The sequence below is a fragment of the Pogona vitticeps genome, chromosome 2, assembly GCF_051106095.1.
Source record: "Pogona vitticeps strain Pit_001003342236 chromosome 2, PviZW2.1, whole genome shotgun sequence".
Lineage (NCBI taxonomy): Eukaryota > Metazoa > Chordata > Lepidosauria > Squamata > Agamidae > Pogona > Pogona vitticeps.
The window spans coordinates 21,989,745-22,014,973 of record NC_135784.1 but is presented as its reverse complement, the minus strand read 5'-3'; the positions used below and the strand labels follow the sequence as shown (position 1 = coordinate 22,014,973).

Here is a 25,229-nt window from a genome sequence, read left to right as displayed (position 1 = left end):
AATATGCTTTTTTTCAGCTTTTCTATCAACCAGAAGTGAACTTCCTCTGACACTCTGAGAATACCAGTGGTTGGTAGATCTTTATTAATCGCAGTGTACTAATTGAAGAGAAAATAAACATTTCAGTTCCTTTTCAGTGCCTTCAGCACATTCTTACCATTCCTATGGGTCCCTGCATGATGGCCATTTATACAATATACAGTAAGGCCCTCTTATCCATGGGAATCATATCCACAGTTTGAAAATATTAAAAGAAAAATTGTAGAAATATATATATTTCTAGAAATGAGGTTACCAGAACTGGCCACTAGAGGGAGTCAGAAATGAGGGGTTCCCAATCTGTGGGCCGTGGCTCCAGGGGGTGCAGTGAATCCCAGGCAGGGGTGCTATGGGAAAAGAGATGGCACACAGAACTATGAGAATTCTAGAGGAGCTGTTCATAGCTGTATGAACAGCTCTATTACTTTCATAGCTCTATAAAAAGCTTCTCTATTGCTTTGTTTCTAACAGAAACAGGAAGTGGAGACTGTGTGCCTGCCGCTCCATTCTCCCTCTCTATGGTCTCCAGTGGAAGCGCCTGTAGGTACCCTTGGGGTTTTCCTGCATCGGGACCTGAGAGGAGATGGACCCTCAAGGATATTGGAGGGGGAGAGGAGAGGAGATGGGAATGGCTGGCAAATGGTTCAAGAACAAGGGGAGCCACAGCCAGTGGCCATAAAATGAAGGCAGCTGTGATTCCCAAATGTTTGGGAACCACAGGTCCAGAAAAATGTATTTCCATGGTGTTATTACCAGGACTGGCCATTAGAGGGAGTCAGAGAACATACCACAGTGCTTCCTATTAAAATACAGTGGTGCCTCCCATTACGACATTAATTCGTTCCAGTGAAATCGCTGTAGAACGAAAATGTCGTAATGCAAAAATAAAAAACCCATTGAAACGCATTAAAACCCGTTTAATGTGTTCCAATGGGCTAAAATCTCACCGTCCAGCGAAGATCCTCCATAGGGCGGCCATTTTCGGTGGCTGTTTTGCGAGGAATCCGTCCCAGAAAACAGTGGGGAGCCATTTTATTTACCTAGCTGCCATTTTGAGACTGCTGATCAGCTGTAGGAAAATCGTCATTTTGTGAAGAATCGGTTCCCGAAGCAGGGAACCGATCATTGCAAAGTGAAAAAGCCTATTCAGACCATTGTTTTGCGATCGCAAAAACGTCATCGTAATGCGGTTTCATCGTAATGCGGGGCAATCGTAAAGGGGGGCACAACTGTAGTGTTTGCTATAATCCACATTTTTCAGCATCTGCGGGGGGGGGGGTTGGAACCAATCCCCGCACAGATAAAAGGGTCCTACTGTACCTCTTCAGTGAGTTTCTCACAATTAAGTGCAAGATAAACAAGACTGAATCCTGTTCCAGATTTATTGTTGTTACATGCTGTGGAGTCGTCACGGGGATTTCAAGGTATGTGAAGTGTTGAAGGAGTGGCTTCACCATTAACGCACACAGACACACACACTTAGTGAGTTTCCCTGGCCAAGCAGGGATAAGAAACCAGCTCTCCTGAGCGACAGTCTGGCCATCTATCCGTTGCGCGACATTTGATTTCACTGTTCTATATAACAAATATATATATATAATATACAGTTAACTCCCCTGCATGAAGTCTTTTAATGAAAAGTACTGTTGTGTGTTTCTCCTGAAGCCTAGTCCACTTTTCAAATACATATATATAAACCCCAGGAACTCCTAGAGCCTGTCTTCCCTTGAAAAGGAAAACAGTGCCTCCAGGAGCCAGGATTGTCCTTTTCAATACTATTTGGGCACCCCTCCCTCAATGCCACAACTTTTTGACCCCTCCTGGTCACTTGGGGCAGATGCAGGTCCCACCCTCGAACCTCTACAGCTGTTCAACCCCAATGTATGTCTCTGATCCCCGGGATGCCTCACTGAGCGGAAGTTCATTCATCTTCTAATTTAATCTGTTTCCACACGCCAAACGTTTCCATGGCTTCCCCACTGTGTGAATTTCCTAATGAGAACTCGGACGTTTCTTCTGATTTCACCTGTTTCCATACTCCGAGCAGTGAAATGGTTCCAGTCCCGCTGTGAACCGTCTGATGTCTAACTAGGTTTCCTTTCCCGCTGAAGCTTTTCCCACACTCCAAGCATTTAAAGGGTTTTTCCCCGGTGTGAATTCTTTCATGGGATGTGAGATTCGACCGATGGCTGAAGCTCTTTCCGCGCTCCAGGCATGGGTAGGGTTTCTCGCCAGTGTGACTTCTTTGGTGGACCAAATAGTTTGTGTTATTGTTGAAACTTTTCCCACAGATTAAGCACTGGTACGGTTTCTCCCCCATGTGAATTCTTACGTGCGACGTCAGCTTGTCGTTCTGGGTGAAACTCTTTCCACACTCCATGCATTTATAGGGTTTCCCCCCTGTGTGGATCCTTTGGTGAGAATTGAGGTATCGCCTTTGGCTGAAGCTGCTTCCGCACTCCAAGCATTCGTACGGCTTCTCTCCGGTGTGAATTCTCCGGTGCTCTGTGAGATTTGCGCTGTTGCTGAAGCTTTTCCCACATTCCAGACATTTGTACGGCTTCTCCCCAGTGTGAATCCTATGGTGAGAGGTAAGGCTTCCCTTCTGACTGAAACTCTTCCCACACTCCAAGCATTTATAAGGTTTCTCCCCAGTGTGGATCCTCTGATGGGCCGTGAGGTGCATCTTCCGGCCAAAGCTCTTCCCACAGTCCAAGCAGATGAAAGGTTTCTCTCCTGTGTGAATCCGTTGATGTGTCGTGAGGTTTCCTTTGTAATGGAAGTTCTTTCCGCACAGCAAGCATTTATAGGGTTTCTCTCCCGTGTGAATCCTCTGATGTTTCGTAAGGTCTGAATTGGTAATGAAGCGCTTTCCGCAGGCCAAGCACTGGTGTGGTTTCTCCCCAGTGTGGAGCCTGCAGTGAATGATAAGCTTGGAGGCACAACTGAAAGCTTTTCCACATACAGGGCACTTCTTATTCTCCTTTCCTTTCTCCGATTTTTCTTCACACATGATCTCATGTGGATCATCGCCCGGAGAAGCAGAGGATTTATTCTTTCTTTGTGGATTTGCTTCTGTTTTCTTCTTTTGATCTTTCCTATTTCTGTACTTTTGTCCTTCCCAGGCCATCCCACATGGTTCTCTCATATTCTCCATTTCCAGCTTGTCATCTTCTAAAAAAGAGATAAGAAATCGGTACAAATTGGAATTACTACTACTACTACTACTACTACTACTACTACTACTACTACTACTACTACTACTACAACAACAACAACAACAACAACAACAACAACAACAACAACAACAACAACAACAACAACAACAATAATAATAATAATAATAATAATAATAATAATAATAATAATAATAATAATAATAATAATAATAATAATATATGCAGAGCTGAAAGGGACCCTATGGATCATCAAGTCCAGCTTCAGTCAGGGAAGCACAGTCAGGAATTGAACTCCCAACCTCTGGCTCTGCAGGCAGATACTTCAACCACTGAACTATCCAGCAATTCCCAGAGTGTCAGACCACTGAACAAGTTAAATTAAAAGTTGGAAGCAGCCTTTCAGTATACTGGACTAGAAGTTTTGGAGGGATGCTTCCAGATGCAGTAGAGAGAGTATAAAGTTAGCTGGAGAAGCAGCAGTTTCACATATTTCCAGTGAAGCACAATTTTGCAAAGGAATGGGTTTCAGGTTCAGAAAAAATGCTGGAGACTCTCCTAATGAACCTAGCAATGTTTTTGGTGCACAATGAGGGATACAAGCATTGGCTCCTTAACTAGTGGCAATTCACCAGAACAGTTTAATGCCTCTGCATTTAACATCAGTAACTGACAGGACTCTGTTTAGCATATTATACAATAGGGACCCCCATATCTGCCAGATTGGTATCTGTGGTTCCCCTTATTTAAAATATTGAAAGAAAAAAAGCTCAAAAGAGGTATTCCCATGATGCAATTACCAGAAGACCATGCTATGTATAGGGTTCACTACTAATTCCCTCGTAGATACGGTACTTCAAATTATTTCACCGCATTGTAATGCAATTTTTTTTGGTTGTGCATGCTGTTTTCAGAGGGATGTGCCCCCCCCAAAAAAAAACAGGTTACAAAGACTTCAAGGTAAATAATATAGGAAATGGGCCAGAAAAACACAACAGTCATGATTTTCATCATCATACTGTCATCAGGATCACCTTCGCTATAATGGATGAGAAAAAGAGAGAGGCCATACCGAGACAGACTACAATCTCACAGGTCTCTTCCATGATTTCCCTGGGCAGGATCCAGCAAAACCCGCTGCACCTCGGAGTGAGACGCACAGCCACTGCCTCAAAGAACACCAAGTCCTGGAATGCAAACAAACAAGCAAGCAAGCAAATAAATAAATAAATACACTTTTCTTCCGTTTTTTATAGGTAACATAAATGTTCTTTACAAACCAATTCCAAAGCATTGTTTAAGAGGACGTGGCTGGGCAGTAGATGTCAGCATCTAGCTTTTGCAGCCTTCTTGATACAAGCCAAGGTTTTCTACATCCATGAAACATCATGACTATATAGTATGTTCAAGATCAAGGACACCATGGCTCTGATTAGTTATTGAAGAAAAACGGGAGGTAGGGATTATTCCTAGAATAATTGAGTTGGACGGAGCCCGTAAAGCCATTGAGTTCAAACCCCCCCCCTTTCAATGCAGGAATCTAAATCCAAGTATACCTGACAGATGGATCTCCCATAGAGATGGGGGTACAGTGGTGCCTCGCTTGACGATGTTAATTCATTCCAGCGAAATCGCTGTAGAGCGAAAACATCATCAAACAAAACGAAAAAATCCCATTGAAATGCATTGAAAACCCGTTCAATGCGTTCTAATGGGCTGATAAACTCACCGTCCAGCGAAGATCCTCCATACGGCGGCCATTTTGGGTGCCTGTAAAGTGAGGAATCCGTTCTAGAAAACAGCGGGGAGCCATTTTCTTCAGCCGGCAGCGATTTTGAAACCCAACGATCAGCTGTTTGCTGATCGTCGTAAAGCAAAAATCGGTTCCCGAAGCAGGCAACCGATCATCGCTAAGCAAAATTCCCCCATTTAAACCATCATTTTGCAATTTCAAAAGCAATCACATAAACGGCAACATAATGCAGTTTTGTCGCAGAGCGGGATAATCGTCCAGCGGGGCACGACTGTATTCGTATTCTTATATGAATAGCCCCACGCAGCTGGACTTAACGAGGATCCAGCTCCTAGGACTGGACCGTCCATTCACACATCTGGCAGCAGCAATGGCCTTGCTCTTCCTTCCAGTCACTCAAGGAGGACTGCTCTTGTCCCATTCAGCTGGCCACTTCAGGCAGGGGGAGGGAAGACGAGTCTCCCTATATGGCTGCCGAGTAGCCAGCCAATCAGGAAGAGAACGAGGCTCTGGGAGTGATTGGAAGGATGAGCGAGGCTGCTGCCAGCGGATGTATGAGTGGACGGTCTGGCCCCAGCTGTGGGGATATTCATATACAAATACCCCCATCTCTAGTCTCTGATTTTTCCAACACTGGAATGGTCACCACCTCCAGAGGTTAACATGTTCCATGCTGGATAGCTCAGGGCTTTAGGCATCCAGCTGCAGAGCCAGATGTTGGGAGTTCAATTCCCCACTGGGTCTCCTTGACAAGGCCTGGGTTTGATGGTCTATTTGATGGTCCCTTTCAGCTCTGCAGTTCTAAGATTTGTCTAAGGAAAAGCTGTCTTGTGACTTATTGAAGGATTGCACTGTAAACTGGCTGATGAGCAAATTTAATTTTACCTATATTTCATAAACACACACAATTGTAATCTGTGCAATGCTCTACTACGAACAAAGAACACAGTTCTCTGATCAGCGCCACCTGCAGGGTGACTGAAGTATAGCTACTTAAATTGAACAGGCTCAAATTCTCTGGTGGGACTTCACAATGAGTCAACGTGGGTGAATTTGCATCCCCTTCGCTGTGTAGTCACACCCTCGGTCAGAAGAAAACAAAAGTTTGTGCAGCCAGTATCCTGCCCCCCAAGCTCTGTGCCCTACGGCAAGCAAGCTTCACAATCAGGTCTCCATTGAAGTACTGTACTTTAAATAAATAAAAGAAAAATACACATATATACACAAATAAAATTTTCAAATCAAAAGGAATAAATGTACCATCTTTTTTTCTTTCTTGGTAAAATGGATCCCCTCGCTGCTGCCTGTCAGAACAAGCACCCATCAGAAAGTGCTGTATCTCTTCTCCCCACCCCATGCAGAACGGATTTGAAAACCCCACAAGCACCTCCCTGGGCTGAAAAACTCAACCTTTCTTATGGTTTTAGCTACACATATACTCAAAATCAGGTGCCCAATAGGTCCAATTATTGGGGGCAGCCCAGTTTGCTCCATGGGAGCCTTTGGGGTGCTGTGGTGACACGGGTTCAAGGGAAGAAAGAGACAGTGCCAGATTAATGGTGGGAAGGGTTGTACAACACTGGGGTTAGGGGCGCCGGGCCTCCTTGCTGTTCAAAATCTGCATATAACTCTAATGCCGTCCTTAAGCAAAAATCGCGGTTCCCCCATTGGAATGCAATGAAGCCTATTCAGTGCATTTCAATGGTTTTGACAGGTCCGTTTTCGCTATTTTTAAAGTGTCTTAAAATGTTCAAAACCTGTTTTAAATGCTTGGAATCGTTAGTGCACCTTGTAAAACCTTTGCAAACTTAATTCATAGTCAACAAAAGAGTGGGAAAAGCTGTAATGGGATATAATCTCAAAAATGATAGAATGATTTCAATGTGAATCCAAGGCAGACTGTAACAACACCAGACCTACTGGAGTATCCCACCCTGTAGTTATGCTGCCACCAACCCTTCGCTCTCCCAAGTCACCCAGACCAGGAATGGATTTTAACAAACAAGAGAACAAGGTTTATTGAAAAAACAAACAGGGTAAATAAAAGGATCAGGTAAATAGGATACTGGAACTTGGGATAGTCCCAATCATACATATACAACAGATTGGTTCCCACGGAACACTTTAAGGTAACGCACAGACCCTGAACTTATCCGTTCTGGCTACCTAGATAGAAACCTGAACCTATCAGGTATGTACTATCTGACGAACAGTTGTACCCAGTCTGACCCACAGACTCCAACTCCACTTCTCCACGTCAGCTCCCTTACGAAGGACTTCCCCCAAATATATACAGTACAGCTCCTCCCCCCTGATGTCCCGCCTTCCACTCCCCATAGGATGGAACTTTCCCTCCAAACCCATGACAGACAGGTACCATCAGTGCGGTATGTGACACCTCCCCCCTTTATAAGTTGTTTTACGGGGGAAAAGCTAATGTGCTTTTCTCCAAAAAAACAACCAGGATCAAAACACATAAACAGTTATACATTATAATACAATCCCATAACCCATACTTACTCACTCTAGGTCAAACATATCACTTATGCATTTATACATTATATTTGCAATACATTAAGTTACCTTTATTAATACAAACCAAGCCTGTTCAATAAACAGGTACATTTAACTTTTGGTCACCAATATACACAGTCCATGGTTTCTTCGCCGTCTTCACTCGTCGGGTCTTCTTGACAAGGCGTCAGCAACACAGTTCACTGACCCTCTGACCACCTTCACTTCAAAGTCAAAATCTTGCAGGTTTAAAGCCCACCTCATAAGTTTACTATTATGGGTTTTCATTGTCTTTAACCACTGCAGTGGTGAGTGGTCAGTGCACAGAACAAAATGTCTTCCCCAGATGTAAGGTTTGGCCTTCTGAATCGCGTATACTATGGCCAGGCACTCCTTTTCCACGGTTGCCAAATGTCTCTCATCTTTCTGGGGTTTCCTACTCAGGTAGGACACTGGATGCTGGTCACCATTTTCATCCTCCTGGCAAAGAACTGCTCCTACCCCGCTGTTAGACGCATCGGTGTAGATGATGAACTCCCGGTCGAAGTCTGGAGCACGCAGCACTGGATAATGGATGAGCGCCTCCTTCAACCTCTGGAACGCCTCCTCACAGTCGCTGGTCCACGGGATGTGGTCATCAGTCTTCTTCCGCGTCAGATCGGTCAGCGGAGTCGCCATCTCGCTAAACCTCGGGATGAACCTTCTGTAGTAGCCCACCAACCCAAGAAATGATTTGACTTTTTTCTTGGTGTTGGGTCTGGGCCAATCACGAACTGCTTCTATCTTGGCCTCTAGGGGTTTGATCACTCCTCCCCCTACTATGTGACCCAAGTATTTTATTTCTGGGCTACCCAGCTGACACTTGCTTGCCTTTACTGTTAGCCCTGCTGCACTTAACCTCTGCAGCACTATCTCCAGGTGTTTCAGGTGATCTTCCCAGGTATTGCTGAAGATCCCTATATCGTCAATGTAGGCCACAGTAAAGTCACTGAGCCCTGCTAAGGTCTGGTCTTTGGAATGTGGCTGGTGCATTTCTGAGACCAAAACTAAGGACTCTAAACTCATATAGACCGAAAGGGCTGCAAAATGCGGTCTTTTCCTGATCCCTGGGATCAATCCTTAATTGCCAGTAACCCTTTACTAGGTCCAACGATGAAATGAACCGACAACCCCCTATGGTTTCAATCAGGTTGTCTAGCCTGGGCATTGGGTAGGCATCAGGAGTGGTTACGCGGTTTAGTTTCCGGTAATCTACACAAAATCTAATGCTCCCATCAGGCTTGTCCACCAGGACTATCGGAGAGGACCAAGGACTAGAAGAGGGGACGATTATGTTCTCCCTAACCATCTCGTCCAGCTCCTTCCGCACCTTGTCCCTATAGGGTCCCGTCACTCGGTACGGGGATACTGCTTGCGGGGGTGCATCCCCTGTGTGGATCCGATGCATCACTCCCTTCACTATCCCCGGCTTATTCGAAAAAACCTTATGATATTTAGTGAGCAGCACTTTTAGTTCTTGCTGCTGGTCTTGGGTGAGTGCAGGACTGATCTTCACCTCATCTGGGTTGTATTTCACTTCCCCTCTACCCTCCCAGAAGGGCAATTCAGCTTCCTCACTCTCAGCTGCTTTTATGGCAAATAAAACCCTCTGTTCCCCTCTGTAGTAGGGTTTCAGGGCATTCACATGTACCACCCTCCGTGCTTGGTGTTCCTCCTGTTCTATAAGGTAGTTCAGGTCCGACATCTTGGAAATGACCCTGTATGGTCCTGCCCATTTGAGCTGCAGTTTGTTCTCTTTGCAGGGCCTAAGCCAAAGCACTTCCTCCCCTGGGTTAAAGTGCCTCTCCCTGGCTTTCTGGTCATACCAGGTTTTCTGTCTGACCTTCTGAGCTTGCAGGTTTTCTGCTGCTAGCTCTAGGTTTCTCTTCAGGTCATTCATTAAAGTGTCTATATATGTCACTACATCTTGTGGGTCACCCTGGGTGATCTGCTCCCAATTCTGTTTGATTAAATCAAGTGGACCTTTTACTTTTCTCCCAAACAAAAGTTCAAACGGACTGAACCCGGTACTGGCTTGGGGCACTGATGGGTAAGCAAACAAAAGGGATTGCAGCTTCTGGTCCCAATTGTTTGGATTCTCTGCCAAGTGAGCCCTAATCATGCGCATCAGAGTCCCATTGAACTTCTCCGTTAACCCATTACTTTCGGGGTGATAGGCAGTGGTTTCCTTGTGTTTAATTCCACAGATTTGCCATAACCGTTTCATGAGCTTCGATGTAAACGATGTGCCCAAATCTGTGATTATTTCTGAGGCAAATCCCATCCTGGACATATACCCCACCAAGGCATCTGCCACTGTGTTAGTTTCGATGTTAGTCAAGGGAATGGCTTCGGGGTACCTCGTGGCATGGTCCACAATGGTGAGAATGAACCGGTTCCCCCTCTTTGTGGCCTTGGGCAAAGGTCCCACAATATCCACTCCTATACATTTGAACGGGGTGTCAATCACAGGCAAAGGGCATAACTTCGCTTTGGTCCTGTCACGGTTATTCCCCTGCCTCTGACACACATCAAATTGTTTACAGAACTCCTTGATCTGCTTCCCTATTTCAGGCCAGTAAAAAATTTGTGTGATTCTCTGCTGTGTTTTGTTCACCCCCAAGTGCGCAGCAAACATGTCAGAGTGCCCCCTTTGTAAGATCATGGGGCGATACTTTTCAGGTACCACTAGCTGACTTCTGATCCCATCTCCCCCTTTTGAGATATTCATCAGGGTCTCTCTATATAAAATTCCCTTTTCCTCGTGAAATCTCGCTGGGGTTTCAGGTGTTAGCTGGGCGTCTGTCACCTTTTCAAAACACTTTCGGAGAGTGGCATCTGCCTTTTGCTCTTGGCCAAATTTGCTGTCTGTGGTTAAGGTTTCTGCCACAGCTTCGGGACTACCCTCATCTGCTTCAGCCTCGGGCTCTTCAGTACCCCCCTGAACTGTCCCCGTGGTAGCTTGTGAGCGTGTAATCACTAGCACCCGTTTCACATGTTCAGCCAGGTCATTTCCCACGAGCACGGCTGCTGGCAGAGTCGATGAAATCGCTAGACGCCAAACTCCCCTCCAGCCTTGAAAGCTCATAGGTACCTCAGCTACTGGCAGTGAGATCACCTGCCCCTCAACCCCTGCCACCTTCATGCTCTCATTTGGGATTACATATTCCCTAGGAATAATATCTGGATGGCACAGGGTCACCTGGGAACAAGTGTCCCTCAGCCCCCGATACTGATGGTCAAGTATTCCTACGTCCACCCCTGCTGTTTCAAACAACTGAGAATCTGTTCTCACGAGCAAACAGCGCTTGACCTCCACAAGAGGACCATTTTCCTCAGCCTGATCAGCAGATGTAACTGTTCCAGATTGAGTAGCCATGGCAACAGGCTCCCTCAGTGACAAGGAGCTTTGCTCTTTCTGGACACAGAACACAGCTTTTGGCTTGGTTCCACTCGAATCCTGAGGCACAATTCCTTTTAGCTGCTTTAATTTCTCACACTCTGAGATTAGATGGCCCTTTCCTTGACAGAAATAACATTTTCTGCTGTACTTGGAGTCTTTCTCCTCTGTTTTTGGTTTTCCCTCCAAAATCTGAGGTCTTGGTGGTTTCATGTCAGAGGGCTTCCCTTCAACATGGGCCCCTCCCACTTGCTGATTTTTCCCTGGTCCCTGAGAGTACCGGCTGTAGGTTTCTTTGGGCTTACCCACAGTTTTCCCCTCAGCACCTAAGGGCTTCCTTATTTGGGAAATAAAATCTGCGATCTCCGCCGCTTCTGTCACAATTTTAGGTTTCCTCTCTCTCACATGGAACTTTAGTTCCCCATGCAGGACTGAATAAAATTGTTCCAGCGCTATCAGGTCTTTGAGCTGCTGGTAGGTCTCTGTCCCCTCCTGAGACAGCCATTTCTCTAGCAACCTCACCAGTTGGGCCCCCACTTGGGTAAAAGTCTGCTCTGGTTTTTTTGTGAGTGACCTGAATTTTTGCCTCAGCTGTTCAGCATTTATCCCATGCCGGGCAAACACCAGTTTTTTAAACTCAGCGAAGTCTTTCAGCAGTTCCACTGGCATCTCTGCATAGACTTCTGCCAGGCTGCCACTGATTAAAGATCACATAATGGTCATCTTCTCAGTTTCCCTTACTGAGAAGTCCACAAACGCTCTTTCCACGAGGGAAAAGAACACCTCAGGGCAATCTCCCTTGTTGTACACAGGGAATTTCTTCAAGTCAGTTTTAGACAGGCTGCCTTCCCCATTCCCTGGGTTCCCCTCATTATTATTGTTATTCCTATTTCTACTCATTATTTCCAGCTTCTTCAGCTCAAACGCCATTCTTTCTAACTCCAACTGTCTCTGTTTCTCTTCCCTTTCCATTTCAAATTGTCTTTGTTTCTCCCTTTCCCTTTCCTCCATTTCCCTCACCCTCAGTTCATGCTGTTGGGCTAGGAGCATTTTTCTGAGTTCTGAGGTCAGTTCTCCCGTGCTCTCATCCTGCACTGAGCCAAATTCCTCCTCAGAACCTTGGTCTCCCTGTGGTTCTCTCACTTTCCCCATTTCTGCCATTTGGCTTCGAGTCAAGGGCATGATCCCCCCCAGAACAGGCTGCCTTCAAAAGTTACGCCTCAAAATAAAATGACAACTTTTTTCCTTTTGCCTCAGAAACAGCCTTCTATAGACTGCTGCTGTCCCTCCAGCACCCACTTGCAACTGTTGCCAGACAGAATCCACCCCCTCTGCTAGGCCTCTCAGCAGACAGGCTAGATTACTGTTACTTCACGCAGCTTTGCCTCAGCCCTTTCCCGCCAAAACGGGTTGCCTCAGAGCTCCCTAATCTAGTCCCCCAATCTGAGTTTGCACGTTCTTCCACTAGCCTACCTCCCCGTGAGGTAAGCCTAGAAGATTACCTACGCGCCCTCAGATTTTCCCTGACTAGACCCCCCTTGCTCTGGGCACACTAGCCAAGGCTTTGCTGGACCACTGGGCAACTGGACCAGTCGTATCCCACCCGCTGGACACCAACAAATGTAACAACACCAGACCTACTGGAGTATCCCACCCTATAGTTATGCTGCCACCAACCCTTCGCTCTCCCAAGTCACCCAGACCAGGAATGGATTTTAACAAACAAGAGAACAAGGTTTATTGAAAAAACAAACAGGGTAAATAAAAGGATCAGGTAAATAGGATACTGGAACTTGGGATAGTCCCAATCATACATATACAACAGATTGGTTCCCACAGAACACTTTAAGGTAACGCACAGACCCTGAACTTATCCGTTCTGGCTACCTAGATAGAAACCTGAACCTATCAGGTATGTACTATCTGACGAACAGTTGTACCCAGTCTGACCCACAGACTCCAACTCCACTTCTCCATGTCAGCTCCCTTACGAAGGACTTCCCCCAAATATATACAGTACAGCTCCTCCCCCCTGATGTCCCGCCTTCCACTCCCCATAGGATGGAACTTTCCCTCCAAACCCATGACAGACAGGTACCATCAGTGCGATATGTGACACAGACCTTTCAACATCACAGTAATCCAAGTTTAAGCACCAACCACCAATGCTGAAGAGGCCGAAATTGACCAATTCTATGAAGACCTACAACGCCTTCTAGAATTGACATCAAAGAAAGATGTTCTTCTCATTCTAGGGGACTGGAATGCTAAAGTAGGGAGCCAAGAGATAAAAGGAACAACAGGGAAGTTTGGCCTTGGAGTTCAGAATGAAGCAGGACAAAGGCTAATAGAGTTTTGTCAAGAGAATAAGCTGGTCATCACAAACACTCTTTTCCAACAACACAAGAGGCGACTCTATACATGGAAATCACCAGATGGGCAATATCGAAAATAGGATTGATTATATTCTCTGCAGCCAAAGATGGAGAAGCTCTATACAGTCAGCAAAAACAAGACCTGGAGCTGACTGCGGTTCTGATCATCAGCTTCTTATAGCAAAACTCAAGCTTAGACTGAAGAGATTAGGAAAAACCACTGGGCCACTCAGGTATAATCTAAACAAAATCCCTTATGAATACACAGTGGAAGTGAAGGAACAAATTGAAGGAACTGGATTTGGTGGAGAGAATGCCCGAAGAACTATGGATGGAGGTTCATAACACTATACAGGAGGCAGCAACGAAAAACATCCCAAAGAAAAGGAAATGCAAGAAAGTGGCTGTCCAACGAGGCCTTACAAATAGCAGAGAAGAGAAGGGAAAGAAAATGCAAGGGAGATAGGGAAAGTTACAGAAAATTGAATGCAGACTTCCAAAGAATAGCAAGGAGAGACAAGAGGGCTTTCTTAAGTGAACTGTGCAAAGATACAGAGGAAAACAATAGAAAGGGAAAAACCAGAGACCTGTTCAAGAAAATTGGAGCTATTAAAGGAACATTTTGTGCAAAGATGGACACGATAAAGGACAAAAATGGTAGGGACCTCACAGAAGCAGAAGACATCAAGAAGAGGTGGCAAGAATACACAGAGGAATTATACCAGAAAGATCTGGATATCCCGGACAACCCAGACAATGTAGTTGCTGACCTTGAGCCAGACATCCTGGAGAGTGAAGTCAAGTGGGCCTTAGAAAGCCTGGCTAACAACAAGGCCAGTGGAGGTGATGGCATTCCATCTGAACTATTTAAAATCTTAAAAGATGATCCTGTTAAGTTGCTACACTCAATATGCCAGCAAGTTTGGAAAACTCAGCAGTGGCCAGAGGACTGGAAAAGATCAGTCTACATCCCAATCCCAAAGAAGGGCAGTGCCAAAGAATGCTCTAACTACCGGACAATTGCACTCATTTCAAACAAGCAAGGTTAAGCTAAAAATCCTACAAGGTAGGCTTCAGCAGTATGTAGACTGAGAACTCCCAGAAGTACAAGCTGGATTTCGAAGGGACAGAGGAACTTGAGACCAAATTGCTAACATGCACTGGATTATGGAGAAAGCCAGAGAGTTCCAGAAAAACATCTACTTCTGCTTCACTGACTAAGCAAAAGCCTTTGACTGTGTGGACCACAGCAAACTATGGCAAGTTCTAAAAGAAATGGGAGTGCCTGAACACCTTATCTGTCTCCTGAGAAACCTATATGTGGGACAGGAAGCAACAGCTAGAACTGGATATGGAACAAAATTGGGAAAGGAGCACGATAAGGCTGTATATTGTCTCCCTGCTTATTTAACTTATATGCATAATATATCATGCGAAAGGCTGGACTGGATGAATCCCAAACCGGAATTAAGATTAAATGGAATGACAGGAAATGGACATACTAGAAGAAATATCAACAACCTCAGATATGCAGATGATACCACTCTGATGGCAGAAAGTGAGGAGGAATTAAAGAACCTCTTAATGAGAGTGAAAGAGGAGAGCGCAAAACATGGGCTGAAGCTCAACATCAAAAAACCAAGATCATGGCCACTGTCCCCACCACCTCCTGGCAAATAGAAGGGGAAGATATGGAGGCAGTGACAGATTTTACTTTCTTGGGCTCCATGATCACTGCAGATGGTGACAGCAACCAAGAAATCAAAAAAGGTCTGCTTCTTGGGAGGAAAGCGATGACAAACCTAGACAGCATCTTAAAAAGCAGAGATATCACCTTGGAAACAAAGGTCCACATAGTCAAAGCTGTGGTTTTTCCAGTAGCAATATATGGAAGTAAGAGCTGGACCATAAAGGAGGCCGACCACCAAAGAATTGATGCATTTGAACTGTGGTACTGGAGGAGACTCTTGAGAGTCCCCTGGACTGCAAGGAGAACAAACCTATCCATTCTGAAGGAAATCAACCCTGAGTGCTCACTGGAAGGACAGATCCTGAAGCTGAGGCTCCAATACTTTGACCATTTCATGAGAAGACTCTCTGGAAAATACCCTGATGTTGGGAAAGTGCGAAGGCAAGAGGAGAAGGGGACAAAGATGGATGGACAGTGTCATCAAAGCAACCAACATGAATTTGACCGAACTCCGGGAGGCAGTGGAAGACAGGAGGGCCCGGTGTGCTATGGTCCATGGGGTCACGAAGAGTCAGACACGACTTAACGACCAAACAACAAAACAATGACAACAAAAGAGTAAGGGACAATCAACATCTATTTCTATTAGCATATGCCATAGCAAGGTAAGTACAAAATCTACAAAGATACAGAATCAACGCATCTGAGTCAAAATAACAGATGAATACATATGCATCGGATAATTATACTTACCAAAATTGGTCAGATAAAAAGATATAAGATTACTCCTTTAGAACCATAATTGACCTAATTTTAATTGTTCTACTAAAAATTTGGATATCTGTGCAGCTACTTGTTTATCTTGGTCTGCGAGAAGAAACCTCTTGGCTTCTTGATTAACAAAGGGCAAATTAACTCTTTACGTAATTCTCTGTAAAAAGAACAGAACAGTAAAACATGCGCAAGCATTTCAGCACTGTCACTGCAAGGACACATGCGGTTTTGTAATAGGGTTCCTTTAATACGACCCTCAAGCAGTGCTGAAGGTATAATGTTAAGTCTTGAATGTTAAGTGTTGCATGTGAAAGGGCCCATCTGTACTTGGGAGTTGTCACCATTGTACCGTTATTTTTGGATGGCTTATCACAGAGTATTTGTACCAGGGACACAATTTAGTACAGTAATAACAGACAAATTATTTGGGTTTTCAGTATCATATAAACATTGTTCTAGTAGGTTTCTTTCTTTGCTATAGTAAAAGTTAAGGTTCCCCTTGACATTTAGTCCAGTCGTGTCTGACTCTAGGGCACGGTGCTCATCCCCGTCTCCAAGCCGTAGAGCCAGTGTTGTCCATAGACAGTTTCCGTGGTCACGTGGCCAGCGTGACTAGACACAGCACGCTGTTACCTTCCCACCGTGGTGGTACCTATTTATATACTCGAATTTTTGCATGCTTTCGAACTGCTAGGTTGGCAGGAGCTAGGACAAGCGACGAGAGCTCACTCTGTCACGTGGGATTCAATCTTACAACGGCTGGTCTTCCGACCCTGCAGCACAGAGGCTTCTGCGGTTTAACCCATAGTGCCACCACGTCCCTGCTTTGCTATACCCAATAGTTAATAGGAAATCGGGAGACAGCCCTAAGGTATGTGTTATGGACTTGACATCTTTCATCCATTTACTCTCATGAGGATCCTCCACAACAAAGGAGAGCAGACCGGAAGGAACAAGGTTCAGTCTTAAGCAAAAGTTAAATATCCTGAGCCAGGCCTGTGTGTATACTGAGGAAAGGCCACTTTCCTATCGCAAAGAGGCATTTGGCACACAGTTGGGTACAGCAAATATTTGTCTAAGAAACTTAAACTGAACAATTTCTATTGATTTTAAGCTTGTATTAGCCCAAATTAAGCTCCCATAAAGCATCTGCACTAACGGCGTGCCTCTGTAGACTTCCAACACTGCTGGTATAAAACTGTGGCCATTAGTATAGAAAAACTGTCTCAGAATTTTTATGGTGCGTGAAGCTTTTTCCCCAACATATTCTTGTTGAGTTGTCCATGCTCCTGATGTCTGAAAAAACCAAATCTAGATATTTAAAGGCTCTGACCTGTTCAATTGGTTGTCCATCCAAGGACAATTTGCACAGTCTAAAGCATTTGGCAAATACCAATACTTTGGTCTTACTATAATTCCCTTAGTTGCCTTCTCAGACCAACTTTAGATTGGGATAGCAACACTGCATCATCTGCGTATAGTAAGATTGAGATTAGGATTGTTGCTAATTTGGGGTTATGGAATGCTAGAGATAACAAATGCTCAACAGTATCATTCACATATTAGTTGAATAAAATTGGAGCTAAAACACAGCCTTGCTTGACTCCTTTTGTAGATGGTACAGGATCTGATAACAGCATGCCCTTAGCCAAGTATTATTATAGAGATATTTAATTAGAAAGAGAAGTCTTTTATGTATAGTTGTGGAAGATAGTTTTCCCCACGAGATACAGAGTCAAATGCAGCCTTAAGGTCAATAAATGCTGCATATATCGTAACATGCCCTTTTTCTTCTTAACATATTTATCTATCAGGTGGGCTAATACAAAACAGTTATCTAGAGTAGATCACCCTTGATTAAATCCTGCTTGCTCTACTGCTATGATATTTTCATCCTGGATCCAGTCAATTAATTTATTGCATAGATGTTTGGCGTAGAGTTTGCTTATTACACTCAATTAGCTGATTGGTCGATAGTTGGCAGAATCATTTTAAACTCCTTTTATATATATCGAACAGGCATACTACCTATAAGTTGGGATACATCTATAATAGTCCCTATATATGCTTGGTCTACCATTGGTGACCATTTAATTCTTTTACTGCCAGTCATTTCTGAAACTTTGCTGGGATAAGATTGCGATTGTAAATGAGGATTACTAAATGTTGGCTATGTTAGCATCAATATGAGGGGTAAATGATTGCCTTCTGTGCTGTTACCAATTTCAAACTGAGTCACATATTAATAAATTCATATTCATCAAATAAAATAAAAAATTAATTAATTAATTAATTAATTAATTAATTAATTCTGTATGTGGAATGTGAGATTGCTATATAATCAATCACACTGCCACCCCTCTAGATAAGTCCCCCATTTGCAGAACCATTCAGTATTAAGAGATCCCTCCTCCTTGTAAACTGTGCAAAACAATACCCTGTATAACTGCATGTCTTATCTTTAGAAGTTCGACCATTTCTCTCCACTGTACTATCATCTGAATCCAATACCCAATGAAAGTGGGCACAGAGGCTTTCATCATTAGCACCTAGGCGTGCATTAAAATCCCCTGCAACAATAAATATTGCTTTGGGATACAAGGATTCAAGATGTTCTACACAGTTATCAATAGTAACCCAAATGTTATCCTGATCTTAGAGTTAGATTAGGCATCCTTCAGTCTCAAGAGACTATGATAACGTGCTCTGAACAGAGGTCTTGGAATAGCGTCTAGTGTAGCTAAGAAGCCCCATTCAAGAGTGACCATCCCTTCCACACTGAAAACAAATACAATCTGTCCTCGGTCCTGCTCCCTGATTTTGCTGGTTTTGGAACTGCCTCTTTGCCTCGGCCTGCTGGACAAGGGTCTCTTCAAAATGGGAGAGGTCATGAGACTGAATGCTCAGATGTCAAGGTTTCCCATCTGTTGAGGTCCATTCCTAAGGCCTTCAGATCCCGCTTGCAGATATCCTTGTATTGCAGCTGTGGTCTCACTCTGTGGCAATTTCCCTGCACTAATTCTCCATACAGGAGATCTTTTGGAATCCGACTAGCAAATCTTGGCAGGCCTTCTAAAGCGATTTATGAGTGGTTGGAGGTCTTCAGCAGAGTGGGCAACAATGGCTGCATCGTTTGCAAAGAGGAAGTCCCGCATGCATTTCAGTTGGACTTTGGTCTTTGCTCTCAATCTAGAGAGATTAAAGAGCTTTCTGTCTGATCTAGTCCGGAGATAGACACCCTCGGTTGCAGTTCTGAAGGCATGCTTCAGCATAACAGCAAAAAAGATCCCAGAGTTGGCGCGAGGACACTGCCCTATTTCACTCCACTTCGGATGTCAAAGCAATCTGATGTTGAGCCATCAAAAACTATAGTGGTCATTCACCTTTAAAATAGATAAGGAGTATGCAATTGAACGGTAGTAAACTCACCAGATCAGCCCTGATTCTATAGGACTTTGATTTCAAAATCAGAAGCGAAAACCCAAGGAATTAAAGGATAACTTTCTTTGCTAGGTCTGCTCTAAACTGGAGGGAGGGAGGACAGGACAGGGCCCTTCTCCATCCTGGAAGCAGTGGCTTGCAAAGATCAGCATTCTGCATCTGTCCTCTCCCCTCTGGGCCCAATCCACCTAGGATGAAAACACAAGTCACATGGCCAAATGCGTTACTTCTCCCCGGAAAGAGCAAAGGACTAGCCGTAAACATTGAGAAATATGAGGGCAGCTGGGCCAGAGGGCTTGGGGTGAATCTCCTCTTAGGGTGGGGACCACCGGTGGTGCCCCACAAGGCTGGCTCCCCACTGTATCAGTTATTCCCTAAAGAAGAAACCTGGACAGAGGTAGAATGGATAAAGGCTGATATCCAACCTGGGGCAGCGCAGCCGCACCAGTGGGCCAGAACCCCAGAGTGTTTGTTATGGGGTGGAGGCCTCACCCGTCCCAAGGCAACCCAGCGGAAGAACAAGCAGTGAGGGTGTGGATGCAGTTAAGAGGTGGAAACCAGAACGTTTCTTTATTTTGACAAAACCAGCCCCGAGTACCCGGCCCTTAAAACAGAGAAAACTTTTAAAAGGCTGGTGGGTGGTGCTTCAAAGACCCAACAGCTGGAGAAGATGGCTGATCCAGAATCCTAACCATGAAAAGGTGTGGTGGGTAGGGTGCCTGGCACCCACACAAACTTATTCCCGTGACTTCGAAAGCCAGGATAAATGCTCCTTTTGGAGAAACACTGCTGGACTTTTGAGGAAGTTCCTTTGTTTTTCAAATAGGTAACCTATTGTCTCAAAACACCTTACTTGTTTACAATAGTTACACTCCTCCCATCCCACAGACGATGTCAGGGTTGTGTGCCACTGACTGTATTACATCGAAAACTCAACAATAGAAAGAATATAAGTAATAACTTTGAATGGGGGTCTGGTGTGCAGCTCCTGGATATCTGTGGACCATCACCTCTCACTTCCCTGGAGGGAAAATTATTTCTTCAAAACAATGACAGTTCTGTACCTAGGGATCTCTAGACAGATAAGAGGGGGCGGTCCGCTTTAACCCAAATATGCTTTTTTCCAGCTTTTCTATCAACCAGAAGTGAACTTCCTCTGACACTCTGAGAATACCAGTGGTTGGTAGATCTTTATTAATCGCAGTGTACTAATTGAAGAGAAAATAAACATTTCAGTTCCTTTTCAGTGCCTTCAGCACATTCTTACCATTCCTATGGGTCCCTGCATGATGGCCATTTATACAATATACAGTAAGGCCCTCTTATCCATGGGAATCATATCCACAGTTTGAAAATATTAAAAGAAAAATTGTAGAAATATATATATTTCTAGAAATGAGGTTACCAGAACTGGCCACTAGAGGGAGTCAGAAATGAGGGGTTCCCAATCTGTGGGCCGTGGCTCCAGGGGGTGCAGTGAATCCCAGGTAGGGGTGCTATGGGAAAAGAGATGGCACACAGAACTATGAGAATTCTAGAGAAGCTGGTCATAGCTCTATGAACAGCTCTATTACTTTCATAGCTCTATAAAAAGCTTCTCTATTGCTTTGTTTCTAACAGAAACAGGAAGTGGAGACTGTGTGCCTGCCGCTCCATTCTCCCTCTCTATGGTCTCCAGTGGAAGCGCCTGTAGGTACCCTTGGGGTTTTCCTGCATCGGGACCTGAGAGGAGATGGACCCTCAAGGATATTGGAGGGGGAGAGGAGAGGAGATGGGAATGGCTGGCAAACGGTTCAAGAACAAGGGGAGCCACAGCCAGTGGCCATAAAATGAAGGGAGCTGTGAGTTTCTCACAATTAAGTGCAAGATAAACAAGACTGAATCCTGTTCCAGATTTATTGTTGTTACATGCTGTGGAGTCGTCACGGGGATTTCAAGTCATGTGAAGTGTCGAAGGAGTGGCTTCACCATTAACGCACACAGACACACACACTTAGTGAGTTTCCCTGGCCAAGCAGGGATAAGAAACCAGCTCTCCTGAGCGACAGTCTGGCCATCTATCCGTTGTGCGACATTTGATTTCACTGTTCTATATAACAAATATATATATATAATATACAGTTAACTCCCCTGCATGAAGTCTTTTAATGAAAAGTACTGCTGTGTGTTTCTCCTGAAGCCTAGTCCACTTTTCAAATACATATATATAAACCCCAGGATCTCCTAGAGCCTGTCTTCCCTTGAAAAGGAAAACAGTGCCCCCAGGAGCCAGGATTGTCCTTTTCAATACTATTTGGACACCCCTCCCTCAATGCCACAACTTTTTGACCCCTCCTGGTAACTTGGGGCAGATGCAGGTCCCACCCTCAAACCTCTACAGCTGTTCAACCCCAATGTATGTCTCTGATCCCCGGGATGCCTCACTGAACAAAAGTTCATTCATCTTCTAATTTAATCTGTTTCCACACGCCAAACGTTTCCATGGCTTCCCCACTGTGTGAATTTCCTAATGAGAACTCGGACGTTTCTTCTGATTTCACCTGTTTCCATACTCCCAGCAGTAAAATGGTTCCAGTTCCGCTGTGAACCGTCTGATGTCTAACTAGGTTTCCTTTCCCGCTGAAGCTTTTCCCACACTCTAAGCATTTAAAGGGTTTTTCCCCGGTGTGAATTCTTTCATGGGATGTGAGATTCGACCGATGGCTGAAGCTCTTTCCGCACTCCAAGCATGGGTAGGGTTTCTCGCCAGTGTGACTTCTTTGGTGGACCAAATAGTTTGTGTTATTGTTGAAACTTTTCCCACAGATTAAGCACTGGTACGGTTTCTCCCCCATGTGAATTCTTACGTGCGACATCAGCTTATCGTTCTGGGTGAAACTCTTTCCACACTCCATGCATTTATAGGGTTTCCCCCCTGTGTGGATCCTTTGGTGAGAATTGAGGTATTGCCTTTGGCTGAAGCTGCTTCCGCACTCCAAGCATTCGTACGGCTTCTCTCCGGTGTGAATTCTCCGGTGCTCTGTGAGATTTGCGCTGTTGCTGAAGCTTTTGCCACATTCCAGACATTTGTACGGCTTCTCCCCAGTGTGAATCCTATGGTGAGAGGTGAGGCTTCCCTTCTGACTGAAACTCTTCCCACACTCCAAGCATTTATAAGGTTTCTCCCCAGTGTGGATCCTCTGATGGGCCGTGAGGTGCATCTTCCGGCCAAAGCTCTTCCCACAGTCCAAGCAGATGAAAGGTTTCTCTCCTGTGTGAATCCGTTGATGTGTCGTGAGGTTTCCTTTGTAATGGAAGTTCTTTCCGCACAGCAAGCATTTATAGGGTTTCTCTCCCGTGTGAATCCTCTGATGTTTCGTAAGGTCTGAATTGGTAACGAAGCGCTTTCTGCAGGCCAAGCACTGGTGTGGTTTCTCCCCAGTATGGAGCCTGCAGTGAATGATAAGCTTGGAGGCACAACTGAAAGCTTTTCCACATACAGGGCACTTCTTATTCTCCTTTCCTTTCTCCGATTTTTCTTCACACATGATCTCATGTGGATCATCGCCCGGAGAAGCAGAGGATTTATTCTTTCTTTGTGGATTTGCTTCTGTTTTCTTCTTTTGATCTTTCCTATTTCTGTACTTTTGTCCTTCCCAGGCCATCCCACATGGTTCTCTCATATTCTCCATTTCCAGCTTGTCATCTTCTAAAAAAGAGATAAGAAATCGGTACAAATTGGAATTACTACTACTACTACTACTACTACTACTACTACTACTACAATAATAATAATAATAATAATAATAATAATAATAATAATAATAATAATAATAATAATAATAATAATAATAATAATAATAATAATATATGCAGAGCTGAAAGGGAGCCTATGGATCATCAAGTCCAGCTTCAGTCAGGGAAGCACAGTCAGGAATTGAACTCCCAACCTCTGGCTCTGCAGGCAGATACTTCAACCACTGAACTATCCAGCAATTCCCAGAGTGTCAGACCACTGAACAAGTTAAATTAAAAGTTGGAAGCAGCCTTTCAGTATACTGGACTAGAAGTTTTGGAGGGATGCTTCCAGATGCAGTAGAGAGAGTATAAAGTTAGCTGGAGAAGCAGCAGTTTCACATATTTCCAGTGAAGCACAATTTTGCAAAGGAATGGGTTTCAGGTTCAGAAAAAATGCTGGAGACTCTCCTAATGAACCTAGCAATGTTTTTGGTGCACAATGAGGGATACAAGCATTGGCTCCTTAACTAGTGGCAATTCACCAGAACAGTTTAATGCCTCTGCATTTAACATCAGTAACTGACAGGACTCTGTTTAGCATATTATACAATAGGGACCCCCATATCTGCCAGATTGGTATCTGTGGTTCCCCTTATTTAAAATATTAAAAGAAAAAAAGCTCAAAAGAGGTATTCCCATGATGCAATTACCAGAAGACCATGCTATGTATAGGGTTCACTACTAATTCCCTCGTAGATACGGTACTTCAAATTATTTCACCGCATTGTAATGCAATTTTTTTTGGTTGTGCATGCTGTTTTCAGAGGGATGTGCCCCCCCCAAAAAAAACAGGTTACAAAGACTTCAAGATAAATAATATAGGAAATGGGCCAGAAAAACACAACAGTCATGATTTTCATCATCATACTGTCATCAGGATCACCTTCGCTATAATGGATGAGAAAAAGAGAGAGGCCATACCGAGACAGACTACAATCTCACAGGTCTCTTCCATGATTTCCCTGGGCAAGATCCAGCAAAACCCGCTGCACCTCGGAGTGAGACGCACAGCCACTGCTTCAAAGAACACCAAGTCCTGGAATGCAAACAAACAAGCAAGCAAGCAAATAAATAAATACACTTTTCCTCCTTTTTTTTATAGGTAACATAAATGTTCTTTACAAACCAATTCCAAAGCATTGTTTAAGAGGACGTGGCTGGGCAGTAGATGTCAGCATCTAGCTTTTGCAGCCTTCTCGATACAAGCCAAGGTTTTCTACATCCATGAAACATCATGACTATATAGTATGTTCAAGATCAAGGACACCATGGCTCTGATTAGTTATTGAAGAAAAACGGGAGGTAGGGATTATTCCTAGAATAATTGAGTTGGACGGAGCCCGTAAAGCCATTGAGTTCAAACCCCCCCCTTCAATGCAGGAATCTAAATCCAAGTATACCTGACAGATGGATCTCCCATAGAGATGGGGGTACAGTGGTGCCTCGCTTGACGATGTTAATTCGTTCCAGCGAAATCGCTGTAGAGCGAAAACATCATCAAACGAAACGAAAAAATCCCATTGAAATGCATTGAAAACCCGTTCAATGCGTTCTAATGGGCTGATAAACTCACCGTCCAGCGAAGATCCTCCATACGGCGGCCATTTTGGGTGCCTGTAAAGTGAGGAATCCGTTCTAGAAAACAGCGGGGAGCCATTTTCTTCAGCCGGCAGCGATTTTGAAACCCAACGATCAGCTGTTTGCTGATCGTCGTAAAGCAAAAATCGGTTCCCGAAGCAGGCAACCGATCATCGCTAAGCAAAATTCCCCCATTTAAACCATCATTTTGCAATTTCAAAAGCAATCACATAAACGGCAACATAATGCAGATTTGTCGCAGAGCGGGATAATCGTCCAGCGGGGCACGACTGGCATATTGAGTGTAGCAACTTAACAGCATCATCTTTTAAGATTTTAAATAGTTCAGATGGAATGCCATCACCTCCACTGGCCTTGTTGTTAGCCAGGCTTTCTAAGGCCCACTTGACTTCACTCTCCAGGATGTCTGGCTCAAGGTCAGCAACTACATTGTCTGGGTTGTCCGGGATATCCAGATCTTTCTGGTATAATTCCTCTGTGTATTCTTGCCACCTCTTCTTGATGTCTTCTGCTTCTGTGAGGTCCCTACCATTTTTGTCCTTTATCGTGTCCATCTTTGCACAAAATGTTCCTTTAATAGCTCCAATTTTCTTGAACAGGTCTCTGGTTTTTCCCTTTCTATTGTTTTCCTCTGTATCTTTGCACAGTTCAC

General features: G+C 44.4%; 1 protein-coding gene across 1 annotated transcript; it reads right to left on the bottom strand.

The window, feature by feature from the left end:
* Positions 1-1,407: 1,407 nt before the first annotated feature.
* On the bottom strand, positions 1,408-23,941 carry LOC144587521 (uncharacterized). The gene is made up of 3 exons (XM_078388418.1): positions 23,900-23,941; positions 21,828-22,889; positions 1,408-2,991 (listed from the first exon to the last, which is right to left on the bottom strand). The coding sequence occupies exons 1-3, from the start codon at positions 23,931-23,933 to the stop codon at positions 1,961-1,963; spliced, it is 2,127 nt and encodes a 708-aa protein (XP_078244544.1). The 5' UTR covers positions 23,934-23,941; the 3' UTR covers positions 1,408-1,960.
* Positions 23,942-25,229: the final 1,288 nt, after the last annotated feature.

Coding starts and splice junctions, on each gene's coding strand:
- LOC144587521 (XM_078388418.1), bottom strand. CDS start 23,933: ATGGAAGAGACCTGTGAGATTGTAGTCTGTCTCG. Junction 22,890..23,899: donor TGAGATTGTAGTCTGTCTCG/GTATGGCCTCTC, acceptor TCTCTTTTTTAG/AAGATGACAAGCTGGAAATG. Junction 2,992..21,827: donor ATGCTTAGAGTGTGGGAAAA/GCTTCAGCGGGA, acceptor TATGTGGAAAAG/CTTTCAGTTGTGCCTCCAAG.